At 33.1% G+C, this 11,714-nt stretch overlaps 1 protein-coding gene across 1 annotated transcript in view; it reads left to right on the plus strand.

The window, feature by feature from the left end:
* LOC134685563 (inactive pancreatic lipase-related protein 1-like) overlaps positions 1 to 11,481 on the plus strand; it is a 210,257-nt gene extending 198,776 nt beyond the window's left edge. Inside the window, exons 2-7 of the mRNA XM_063545357.1 lie at positions 5,699 to 5,759; positions 8,083 to 8,369; positions 8,818 to 9,046; positions 9,939 to 10,037; positions 10,411 to 10,491; positions 11,217 to 11,481. Coding sequence (XP_063401427.1) covers positions 5,711 to 5,759; positions 8,083 to 8,369; positions 8,818 to 9,046; positions 9,939 to 10,037; positions 10,411 to 10,491; positions 11,217 to 11,452 — 981 coding nt within the window. The 5' untranslated portion in view covers positions 5,699 to 5,710 and the 3' untranslated portion in view covers positions 11,453 to 11,481. The remainder of the gene's footprint in view (positions 1 to 5,698; positions 5,760 to 8,082; positions 8,370 to 8,817; positions 9,047 to 9,938; positions 10,038 to 10,410; positions 10,492 to 11,216) is intronic.
* The last annotated feature ends 233 nt before the right edge of the window (positions 11,482 to 11,714 follow it).

The raw sequence follows: 11,714 nt of genomic DNA on the forward strand, positions 1-11,714 counted from the left end.
AGTAATACTCTCGCTGAGTGCCGCGAAGCGGCACGAAATATCTAGGGGGGTTTTGGGGCATGCCCCCAAAAAAAAATTTGGAAAAATTTTATGCAATTTCCTGAATTCTGATAGTGTCTGTCTGCAGTCTTATTCAGATAGTTTATGCAACAAACACTAGTACAGGACCTCCTTCTACCTTCCTCCCCTACAAAAACTAAGTCCAACCCATAAAAAGATTTCGGCAGCACCCCTCCTAGAACTTAACATTTTATTACCCCCTCCCTAAATGCCCAGGCCAATAAAGTTGGGTTTCGTAAGAGAGAAAATAAGAGACATGTTGGACAGATCCATTTATAAGATATGGATCATTCACATCTCCTGCCTACATATAGAAAATAGAATAAAAACTGACCTCCTGCGATTTTAGAATCGGGAAACATCAGTTTAATTGCTTTGTTGAATGTATCGGCAGATGACAGTTCTGCTATCAACTCGCACATTATTTAAACCTCTACTTTAGTGGTGGCAAGTTGCCGGTTCATTTCAATAGTGTACGAGTCTTTGTACTTTTGAAGGCATTTCCTTTTCTTAGTCGCTTGGTCTTGTTCAAAACTTTCATTGACGTTTTTGAGAAACGCCGGCATCCTGAGGCTGATCCATGCCGACCATGAAATAAACTTGATCGCTATCATTTTGCGATTTAAAGAGCGGCGATTCCAGGTCAGAAAAGCGCCTTTGAGATACCGATCGCCGTAAATGGGAGCAATTATGATTTTTATCTGGGTTGGTAGAAAATCCGTACTTTTTCATGACAAATCCGTACTGAGTAATTTTATTCAAAAATCCCTGTAAAATACGTACAAGCCATACAAGTAAACACCTGCGAACTGCGAGACCACATGATGCAATGACCAATTTCATGGTATAGGTATTCTATCTAGTCCTTCTGGAAGCTTGGTGAGTGTGATGAATATTTTCAACTCTACTTCTCAACGAAGACGCAGTCATTGTCAATATACATCACCTACTTTGCATGACGTCTCTTTTAATGACCTGCTGCCATTTGTTCAAAAGTCGTAAGGTAGTCATCACAATTGCAAAATGTCTGTTCAATTTATGTTTGGAAACCACTGTTACACATTCCTCATTCAAATCAATCCAATCTAACAGCTATCATTTCGAATATTGCAAGTCACAGATCCGTAGAACCCTTCCGGAGCATCTGATTTCACTCTCAGTATTTAGTAGAGTTCGTGTTGTTTCTTAATCATTATTTATAACTGTTGATGTAAATGTTCTTTGGTTTTGTGAGTTTTTGTTTACTCCTTGGTTTTGATTGTTATTGTCTTTTCAAACCAGTTCGCACTGGAAACGATGAAAAAGAGTACATATTTTATCTTAAACTTTCCTTTGCTTAGAAAGGTCTCGATAGCGTCAACTTAGGCAATATCCTTCATCATAAATTAATTAAGTCGAAAATACCTCAATACTTTTAAGAGGAGTCTAACATTAATTTCTTATACCTACCAAAACAAGTTGCAACTTCAATTTTCAATTACAAACACAACATTGACGACCTCCTGATTACACCTGTACTAGTTCCCAAATAACACATTATCCGACTGGAAATGGTATTGCCGGAGACCATAACATTGTCAATAACACTTCTCTGCGAAATTTGTCCGAGATACCGCAAGCTTAGATCAGTCCATAGGATATACAACTTATGGATTCAGTCGAGAATCATACCCGGCAATAGGCTTAACGACCCCTTTTTTTTGAAAGATTAAATTAAGAGGCTCGTGAATCCAAACATAAACATTTTGGTGAATCAGATGTTTTAGGAGGGTCAACGATATTTACATCTGTCCTTACACATTTTTTTTATCGAAGTTCAGTATTTGTAGGGCTTGCTTTCCGACTTCTATAATCATACCAAACATTTCATGACCGTGAGGCTGTTTTAACGCGTTTTACACTGATATATATCTGAAAAACATGATGTTTTCATGTTTCAGAGGTTATCTCTAGAACGAGAAAATTCTTTTAATTTATCTTTATGATGTTTTGTACATTATTGAAATGGAATCTTTGGTCCTCCATACAAGTATGAAGGACCACAGATTCCATACTTGAAACAAGGCCTTAAGCCTCAGTGTGGTTGTCGATATCCAATATATATCGTCAAACATCCTGTAACTTGAAAAACGGTCTGATGAAACCTCTGACTTTGTTATCGATATCGAATCATCCCATAGCTTGAGCAACGACCTAAAACCTCTGTCTTGGTTGTCGATATATACATATAGATATTACATTCTGGTGATTACATCCACTATTGAATATTCCCAATGCTATGAAGATCTTCATTTGAAAACGTATTAGGGTGATTTGATAATAAACTCATCATAGATACCGGACAACTGATTGTATCATTCGAAAGGGGGACATGTGCGTTTATATTTTTTCTTCCGATTGAAGTTTACATACGAATTTTGTCTGTGTTGGCGATGCATTTAAAAAATTATGTAAAATATCTTAACTTGACATTTATCCATATATAGATGTTGACATAATAAAAAAAATGTGTGGTCGACCAAGTATTTCGGAAATTGCGTTTTTCATTTGTTTTTGGTTTCAATGTCAAATGTTGTTTGTTCTTGTATGTTTTATTTGTTACCGGCTTTGTCTTTTGTCCTCTGTTTGCCCTTCTGCTCAGATAGTCCAGCGTTGTCGGCACTTTTTTTAAGATAATGTTCTTTTCACCTTTATTGTATATCCATATACCATATATCATTGGGGAGAGGTTGAAATTTTCTATGTCGATATCGTATCGATATCGTATCGCTGTTGTCTATATCGACGATATGGACGTCTTTGTTCATACATTTTTTCATTCCGAAATTTTCGATATCGACAGTATATATTGTTTTGCTATCTTCATTCGTCGATATCGTACCGAAATTGTCGATATCGGCAGTGTGTTTGTCACCGTGTTTTCGTGTGTCAATATCGACATCTTGTTTGATCCTGGACAGGTATGAATATTTGTAGTGTCTTTTCTTCCTTAATTTTTGTCATTCTGACCTAAAAATAATTAATTTCAAATTTTACTTTAATATTACTTTAAGTACTAGTACATTTTTTAGTCAGAATATTCATTTCACAAACGTATGAACGGCCATCGTAGTGAACCTTGTCCAAACTTTTCTCTCAGTCGACATTTGAAATCCATAACTGCATGGTCAATCTCAGTCGATTGTAATACCTTTATTTACCACAACATAGTTTGGTATGTGGTGAAGAAAGATACTTTGCAATAGTGATTTTATAAGAAAGTGTCGGTATCTTAAGCATATCAACACTTATCTAAATCAAAACTAAAAGTGAATATTGGACCCAAAGGAAATAGAAAGATTTTTTTTTTTAAATAAAGGAGTTTTAAAGTGTCAAGTTTATCGATATTAATGTTTTTTACCTAATCCCTTTTTTGATTTCAAAGATCCAGATTTCAATTAGAATACAAAAGGAATTAAAGTGATATATTCAAGGAGCATATATTTTCTTCAAATGAAATAACAGGATTGATTTGCAACCAAACACAAATACAATTTTGTTGATGAATCTTAACGTATAAGTTTTACGAACATATATAATGATGATAAAGATTTTGATTTTTTTCTGTCACGAAATTGTATGCTTTTACAGTGATTATATCTTAGTGTATTGAGTGACTATTTCACGAGTCGATGATGCGGTTACGATATGCAGTATATAAGTGAGAATAGTTAATTTGTTTCTGCACGCTGCTTATGACAAAGGTAAGACACTAAAATGTTTAGTATTTGTGAAATATACTTAAAGGGTATAAATGATAAATAGTTAACAAATTAACGGTTACTTAATGATACAGTTTAACCGTTTACAACAACACTTTGTAAGATTGGTTATTAAAAAAATATTCTTAACAAAAGTAAGAAATTCATAAATTGTTTTCATGCATTATAAGAATTTTGGATATTATCTAATATCCAAACTTTCGTTTATACAATTATTGAAATCCTGGGTTTTTTTCTTATTGAGAGTTTCATGTTATTACTACCACTGGGTCGATGCCTCTACTGGTGGACTATTAATCCCCGAGAGTATCACCAGCCCAGTAGACTGGCATGAAAATACGGATTTTTTTTGTATTATTAAAATTTGATGTTACAAAATTTTAGAAATTATCATAAATTAAGGAAAGTACCTCCCGCATGTAAAGCTCTGAATCTTTCCATGGATTTGGCTTTACTTTTTGGAACTTTTGGATTATAGCTTTTCATCTTTTACACGAATATTTTGGCCACGAGCATCACTGAAGAGACATGTATTATCGAAATGCGCATCTGGTGCAGTAAAATTGGTACCGTTAAAGTTATTTCAGTATTATTATGTACAGAGATTGCCTTAATTCGTTTTAATGATAATTTGACCAGAATAAACTGATCATAGTCGCGCGCTTCTTCTACAAAAGACTCATTAGTGATGCTCGAATCAAATAAATATGTTCAGAAGGTTCATTTCATTAATAAAAGGCTCTTCGAATTAGTTGTATTAGGGACATCGTATACGCATTAATGCGTTATTTCCTCCTTATGTAGTCAGTACGGAACAATTTTCCAATGTAAGCATCAGACCAGGTGTTGGTGATTTGGTACCACACATTATTTATAACATACCGTTCTCTCTTGAAACAATTTAGAAAATTATGAAAAAGACAAATGTTCTATCTGACTCTATCAAAGCTGATCTGAGTTGGATACTGGCTATTCTTTTTTTTTAAATTATCTTTTTTTGACACATCGGTTCTCTAGTAGTAAAGAATTTTAACATCATTCAATGGCTTTCAAATTGAGCAATCTTGATCGATGAAGGTAAATTCAGAAAAGCGCTTCAGACAACGATCCTGTTACAATGTTCTATTTTCCTATTCTATTAAATATTAGAATAAAATAATGTATAAAAACAAAAGGATCTACTAGTTGAAGACTAAATATACATTGAAACACTTCATACTATGACAGGAGATTGTCATTTTTATATATATTTTTTTCTTATAAAATTGGTAACTCTAAATCGTAGCATCGATATTTTAGCCGTGATTACTGAGTTTGCATTAATACAGTATTATTCTTAAAGAATATCGTCTGAAATTGTTTGACTGAAGATTTCATGAAACATATTATAATTATTATAGTATAGTTAGATGCCACTAATATGTATCAAAGTTTGAAAACAAACAAGAAACATATTAAGCACTTGGCGACATCGCCCCGATACTTTGTTAAGTAAAAGTAGAGGTATTGGTTTTCTGAATTAATTTAATCCACTTATATTGCGATAATCAGCCACCAGTTGAAATATTATTGTCTCTTAAGGGCATTCTGATCCCTCCTAATTTGACTATTAATGAGTCTAGGTCATCGTCTATGTATGACCATAACCGGACGCTTATGAATTACTATTGTTGAATTAATTAATCCATTTATATATCTGTTTTGTGTAAATTGTACTTTACATTTACGTCATTTGTTAACTTTATTTTCTTTTAAAAAAAGGTGAACACCTTTTAGTTTTTTATAGATCATGTTTGGATTCGTATTAATTGTTATAAAAAAACGTGCACAGAGTTTAATTATGTATGCGTATCATTTTAACTGCTCATTTTTTAGACAAAGTCTCCATTATGTGGTGTGTGAGTTTATTTGCTGCATCACTTCTGCTCACAGCGAATGGTAAGTACACCAAAAAATATAAATGACAATTATAATTTTATTTTCTCTATAAAACTAATATCATGAAGAAATGATTACATTCCGTATATGTCACAATAAAAATGTCTACATTTACATTTGACCATTGGTTTACAATTACAACGTGTCTTACATCAAACTTTAAAAAGATATTTCATAAATTTTCGCCAAAAGAACAAGATGCACACGTTATCCTGAAATGTAAAGAAGAATATTAAATACTTTGAAACCATTAGACATGTTACGAAAAGGTATATTCACGACGCTGAGGTTGACAAATTACATTTGAAATGTGGGGTTGTGTCAAAACACAAAATAGATTACCTGTGTATACATTGCATATAATTTAAAAACCTGCATTGATCAATCCTTTTGGAGGAAATTCCGCATGGAACGAATATTCGATAACATTTTTACCATAAGAAATATGAGAAATAGATAGCAATGAAAAAAATGAGATAGGAGGGGGGGTACGTTCATGTAAATGCAGTAGATGTACGGGGCAACGGAGACACGGTGTACATACATGTGTGAATTCTTCGGCGAGCCCTTCACAGGTCTTTCAAATAATCTGGTTTTATAGTCTATTTTATACCTACTCGTGAATAAGTTTCTTACGGTAATTTTTATAAAGTTATGAAAAGCAAAAAAAAGGAGTGTATGCATTTCGATCCACTTGTTTACCACCTACTAGTATTTTTTTATTTAACGGAGTCTATTTTAAAACACCTTAAACAGGATTTTGTTTTACAATTTCAACTAATTGAAACATGTTGCATTATAGTTTTAGGAAATTTACTCGCGATCATATAGCTTCGAATACATGTATTTTTCCCTTTCTTTCCTTACATCTTTGTCTTAATTTGAACAGTTATAGCTCAATTTGTATTTTCTTTATAAGGGGTTTATGATTTTTTTATTGCTGGTTGCTTTACATCCAGTGGCAAATATTTCATGCGCGTTCAGAACGGTAAGAGGTTTGTGTAATACATGCCCCACTACTCACCGGTTGAACATCCCTGCCGCGTTTCAAATGCATGATAGCATAATGACTTTACATTTACACCTTAACACCACTTTATGCAGATATTTGGTATTTTATAAATTCCTGAAACGTTTTGTGGAAATTCGCCAACTGTTTCAATAAAAAATGACGATAGTAAAATTAACACCAATAATCGATGGGTCTTTTCTCCATCTAAGATAACAATGATAGGTGTTCTCTAAAAATATTTATGCCGTTTTTATATCAAATCTGTTGGGTGTGTACCTATTACTACTCTACGGAAGTACTCTTTTTCAGGGAGGGGAAGGGGGCAAAGATTCAATTTGAAAAAGGCAGGACAGGAGTTTCGAGATTAGAAAAATGGCTGAACGAGCAACTCACACAAAATAGACAGGATGGAAATTCATGTCAAACAAGGCTGAATAAACTAAAAAAAAAGTCCGGATAGCATAGGGCGAAAAAAAAACAGGAAATATATAACAAAAGTGTTAAAGCCTGCAATTAATACTTTTCATTAGCCTGTCCTAAGTCAGGGGCCTGTAATTCAGTGGTGGTTGTTAGCTACTGTCTGTCATATGTGTTCTTCGAAAATGTTTACCCCTATAGACGCCACCAACTTGGAAGCTTAACCACGAGTAGAAAGAAGAAATGTAAACAAATGAATTTTCTATGTCAGAGTGTCGGATATATGTCGACCACGCTATAAAGGACTTAAAAAACTTTCCGTCATTTGAAGCTTATAAAGACACCCGAGAGAGAAAAGTCAACCAGACTATAGAGCTCTGTGTATGATTAGTGGAGCGACAGCATGAACTTTTTCAGAAACTGTAATACAACAATAAAACTTTTTCATGCCCACCCACTCCTGCACGAATACACTTTTCATTTCTTAATATAGCCAGAAATGATATCACAAAAGCAATTACCATCATAGGATGTTACATTATGATGTTCTAGATAAATGTGACTTGAATTTTCCAAGACGCACAAGATTTAAATTTTACCTGTTATAATCAATGTTTTGACACCGTCCCTTAATTTAAAGTCTAATTTGTCAACCTCAGCGTCGAGAATATACCTTTTCGTAACATGTCTATTATGTCATATTTTTTTTTAATTTGTCAGTAAAGAAAAAATGTATGTACAGTTCATGGACGAAAATTCTAAATCATAAAATAAATTCATGCATTATGGCATTTTCAAACACGTTTATACTATCATAATTTAATAAAAATCAAAAATATTTGTTTACTTATAAAGAAGTTTCGAAAATGATACTTATGCAATACATTTTTATAGCTTCAAAAAAATGCTACGATAATGTTGGATGCTTCAGTAATGCCTGGCCATTCTGGAACACTTTTGGTATCCTTCCACGTTCCCCGGAAGAAAATGGAATCACTTTCCATCTGTATACTCGTATCAATCCAACAAACGACCAAGTGTTAGATCCCAATGGCTCTGGGACGTCTGTGATGTCGACAAACTTCAATGGTGCACACAAGACGGTGTTTATAATTCATGGTTTCAACGGAAAAAAAGAAAATAATTGGATAACACTTATGAATAGCGCCCTCATACAATATGTAAGGAAAGTAGATAAACTATGTGCAATTATCTTGTTCCCTTCTTTTTTATGCATTGTTACTTCGTTGTGTAGGGAAGTTTGGATGGGTTAAAACATATAATTTGATAAACTAAATGTAAAGAAACATTACGAATAAGTCAGGTATTAATGGAGAAAGTTCCATATAGATATTTCCATTCAGGTATTTCCATTCAGGTAACTATTTCGACGTTTTCTGGAAATTTATGATATTATGATTTACCAGTGGAGCACTGTTGTTTTGAGCGTTGACATGAAATATTTAAATTTTTGTAATTCATTACTCTTTCATTTCAAATTCGATACGTCTTTCCTAATTTGATATAAGCTAAATCTAAGGATATTTTAAATTGAGTATTTATAGGTTTAAAACCACGGAGGGTGATTCATCATTATATTAAACCGTTGTGTATGTATTATTTTGGCAGTTTGATGTAAATGTAATAGTTGTGGTATGGGCAGAGGGAGCGAAGATTAACTACATCCAAGCTGTAGCAAACACTCGTGTTGTGGGTGCTGTTACTGCCAACATGATCAAACTATTACAGAGGTCGAGTAGTTTGACCTTAGACAATGTACATGTAGTTGGACACAGTCTAGGTGCCCATGTTGCTGGTTATGTTGGAGAAATAATACCGGACATTGGTAGAATAACAGGTACTTTTGATTAATACCAAACCCACATTATCTCTTGTAAATATCAAAACTCCGAAACAGTGGTGAAGTAACCACCAAAGTAAAGGTAATGTAGCAAGTTGGACACTATCCTTGTTTCGAAGTTTGGTGAGTGTCTTACTTAAATAGTTGGAATCTTTATCATTTTTGTATTTATTATTGATTATTCCCTTTAGGGTTTTTTTTTTTGCGTTGTTGCACTTTAATATCTATTTTATTTAAAAATAACAAGTATAAATCAATAAATGTTACAGGGACCAAATATTACTATGACTTCAATTTTCCTTAATATTGCAAAATATTGTCAAAAAATTATTATAACAAAACTTGCATTTTCAAATTAAGAAAGGGCGGAATTCCCAGAAAGCATGATTTTGCATCATTTGTTCTATGGGTTCTGGGGCCATTTGTGGCTTCAAAACCTTTCAAATCAAATTTGCCTCGCTCCGCTCGCCGAAATATGTTTGCCAATATTTTTAAAAGACGCATTTATCTTAAGAAAAAAAAGATTACGCAGTTGGGAATATAAAACATTCATTTCTGCAGAGGAGGAGGATTCATTCTGATTATAAATGGGACATAATGACTTGACTACACATGTATTATTTATTACAAACAAATCATTTAAAATTGTGTTTTTGAATATCATTAATATAGTTGTGAAAAATAATAATCAGTCCATTGCTTTGATGAAAATAAAAAAAAATGCTTCAATAGTGCAGAAAGTGAATAATCTGTCATCTTAAATTACAAAAAGAAATAACCGATCAAAAGCAAATCCTCCTCCCCACCCCCACCTTCCAGAATGTTAAATAGTCGTCTCAAATAGTAAAATCTCAGCACTTATCTACTGATATCATATTTATATTTACAGGTCTAGATCCTGCAGGTCCGTCATTCTATACTGTAAATGTGAGAGTGAGATTGGATTCTTCTGATGCCAAATTTGTTGACGTTATACACACAGACGTAGGTAGGTATAATGGTATAAGTCATTTTTTTTTTTTAATTTATTTATATTTATTTATAATTTCTTTTCCAACATGAACCAAAGTTATTGCTTTTATCGTTGACTTTGATGCTCTGAAACTTGTATGTTTTTGGTTATTAAACAGAACCGAAATCCTGCGTTTATTGTCAATATTTTGAAGGATAAATTGATAAATCGTGATGAAAATTTCATGGATCAGCCAAAAACAGGAATTAATTAAAAAAAATATTTGATTGTTTACAATTTGTTTTTTGGATTGGTCACTTGTGCTTTCCAACAAAAATTTGTTGATTATGTGTTATCCCTATTTATACATCATTGTACACATTTTTGATTTTATTACTTTTTTTTGTAGTTTTTGGTTTGCAAAAGGAAATGGGGCACGCAGATTTCTTTCCAAACGGAGGGAAATTCCAACCTGGATGTTTAACTGACAGTACTGTATTTTATGATATATACATTATATTCATCACAAAACAATTATATTTTAGAGCAATTTCTAAAAAGCTTTTTCACTGCATTAGTTAATTGTTTAATACTGCAACTAGTTGTGTTTATTTCTTTAATATTGTAACACAGTTATATTTTGTGCAATGTCAATTTCATCATGGAACACTTTCTCCACAGTCAAAATTTCATTAAGGGAGGAAAATAACTTTGAAAATCTATTAATGTTTTAAGTGAAAAGTTACAGTATAAAAGTGTATGGACTCAGATTCCATGTCACTACTTTCTCACTCTTGGCTTTGCTGCTCGTGTGGTATAAAAAACAATGACAGGGAACATGAGCCCATATCCCTTGTGGAGATCCCAAATAAGATATTATATAATAGCTCGTTGAATACGTTATCATTACTGAAGTTTCAAATTGTGTCCGAGGCGTTCTTGTTATGCCTGGTAAAGGGGGGGGGGGTGGGGGGGGGGGGCTATGGATTTGTTTGTTTCTTCTTTTTGGAGAAAAAAATAGATTTGACCCTGAGAAAAACAATTTGTTTTTTTCACCCTCAGGCATGTCGCAAAAAGTTTGTTCGAAAAAAAATGGTTGCTGCCTAATGTCTGACATTGTGTAATGTTTTCACGCACGCAATTTTCTTGTAACAAAATTGATTTGGTCAACATAAATGTATATTTAGTATGAACTTTATACAATTTCCTTTGTAGCAATAGCACCTGTTTACAGTTGTGCCCACATGAGAGCACTTTACTACTTCATTGAATCTGTTAATCCAAACTGCAAGTTTACCTCCAACATATGTAAAAATTGGGATGATTTTAAGGATGGAAATTGTGAAAGTTGTGAAAGCGGCTGTCAAAAGATGGGGTACAATTTGGCATACAATGCAAATGGAAAGTACTACCTGAGAACAGGCTCTGATTCTCCCTACTGTGATTATTGACAATAACCAATAAAATGAATTATAAACTATTTGCCTTTCATATCTTCGCTTATTATTTTCTGTGGTAACAACTATCTATTCTTCTTGAACTGGTCATATAGGCGCTCAACTTGTCAAAGTTATGTGTCTCTCTTGTTCGTAAGTTAGTCCGGTATCATGTTAAAATTTTAGGTTGAGGTCACATAGAATAAAGTTATGAACGCATCAATTTGAAACTTAGTACACACATTTATTTTATGGTGTGAACGTTTAAAATTAAGTG

The sequence above is a fragment of the Mytilus trossulus genome, chromosome 9 (genome assembly GCF_036588685.1).
Source record: "Mytilus trossulus isolate FHL-02 chromosome 9, PNRI_Mtr1.1.1.hap1, whole genome shotgun sequence".
Taxonomy (NCBI): domain Eukaryota; kingdom Metazoa; phylum Mollusca; class Bivalvia; order Mytilida; family Mytilidae; genus Mytilus; species Mytilus trossulus.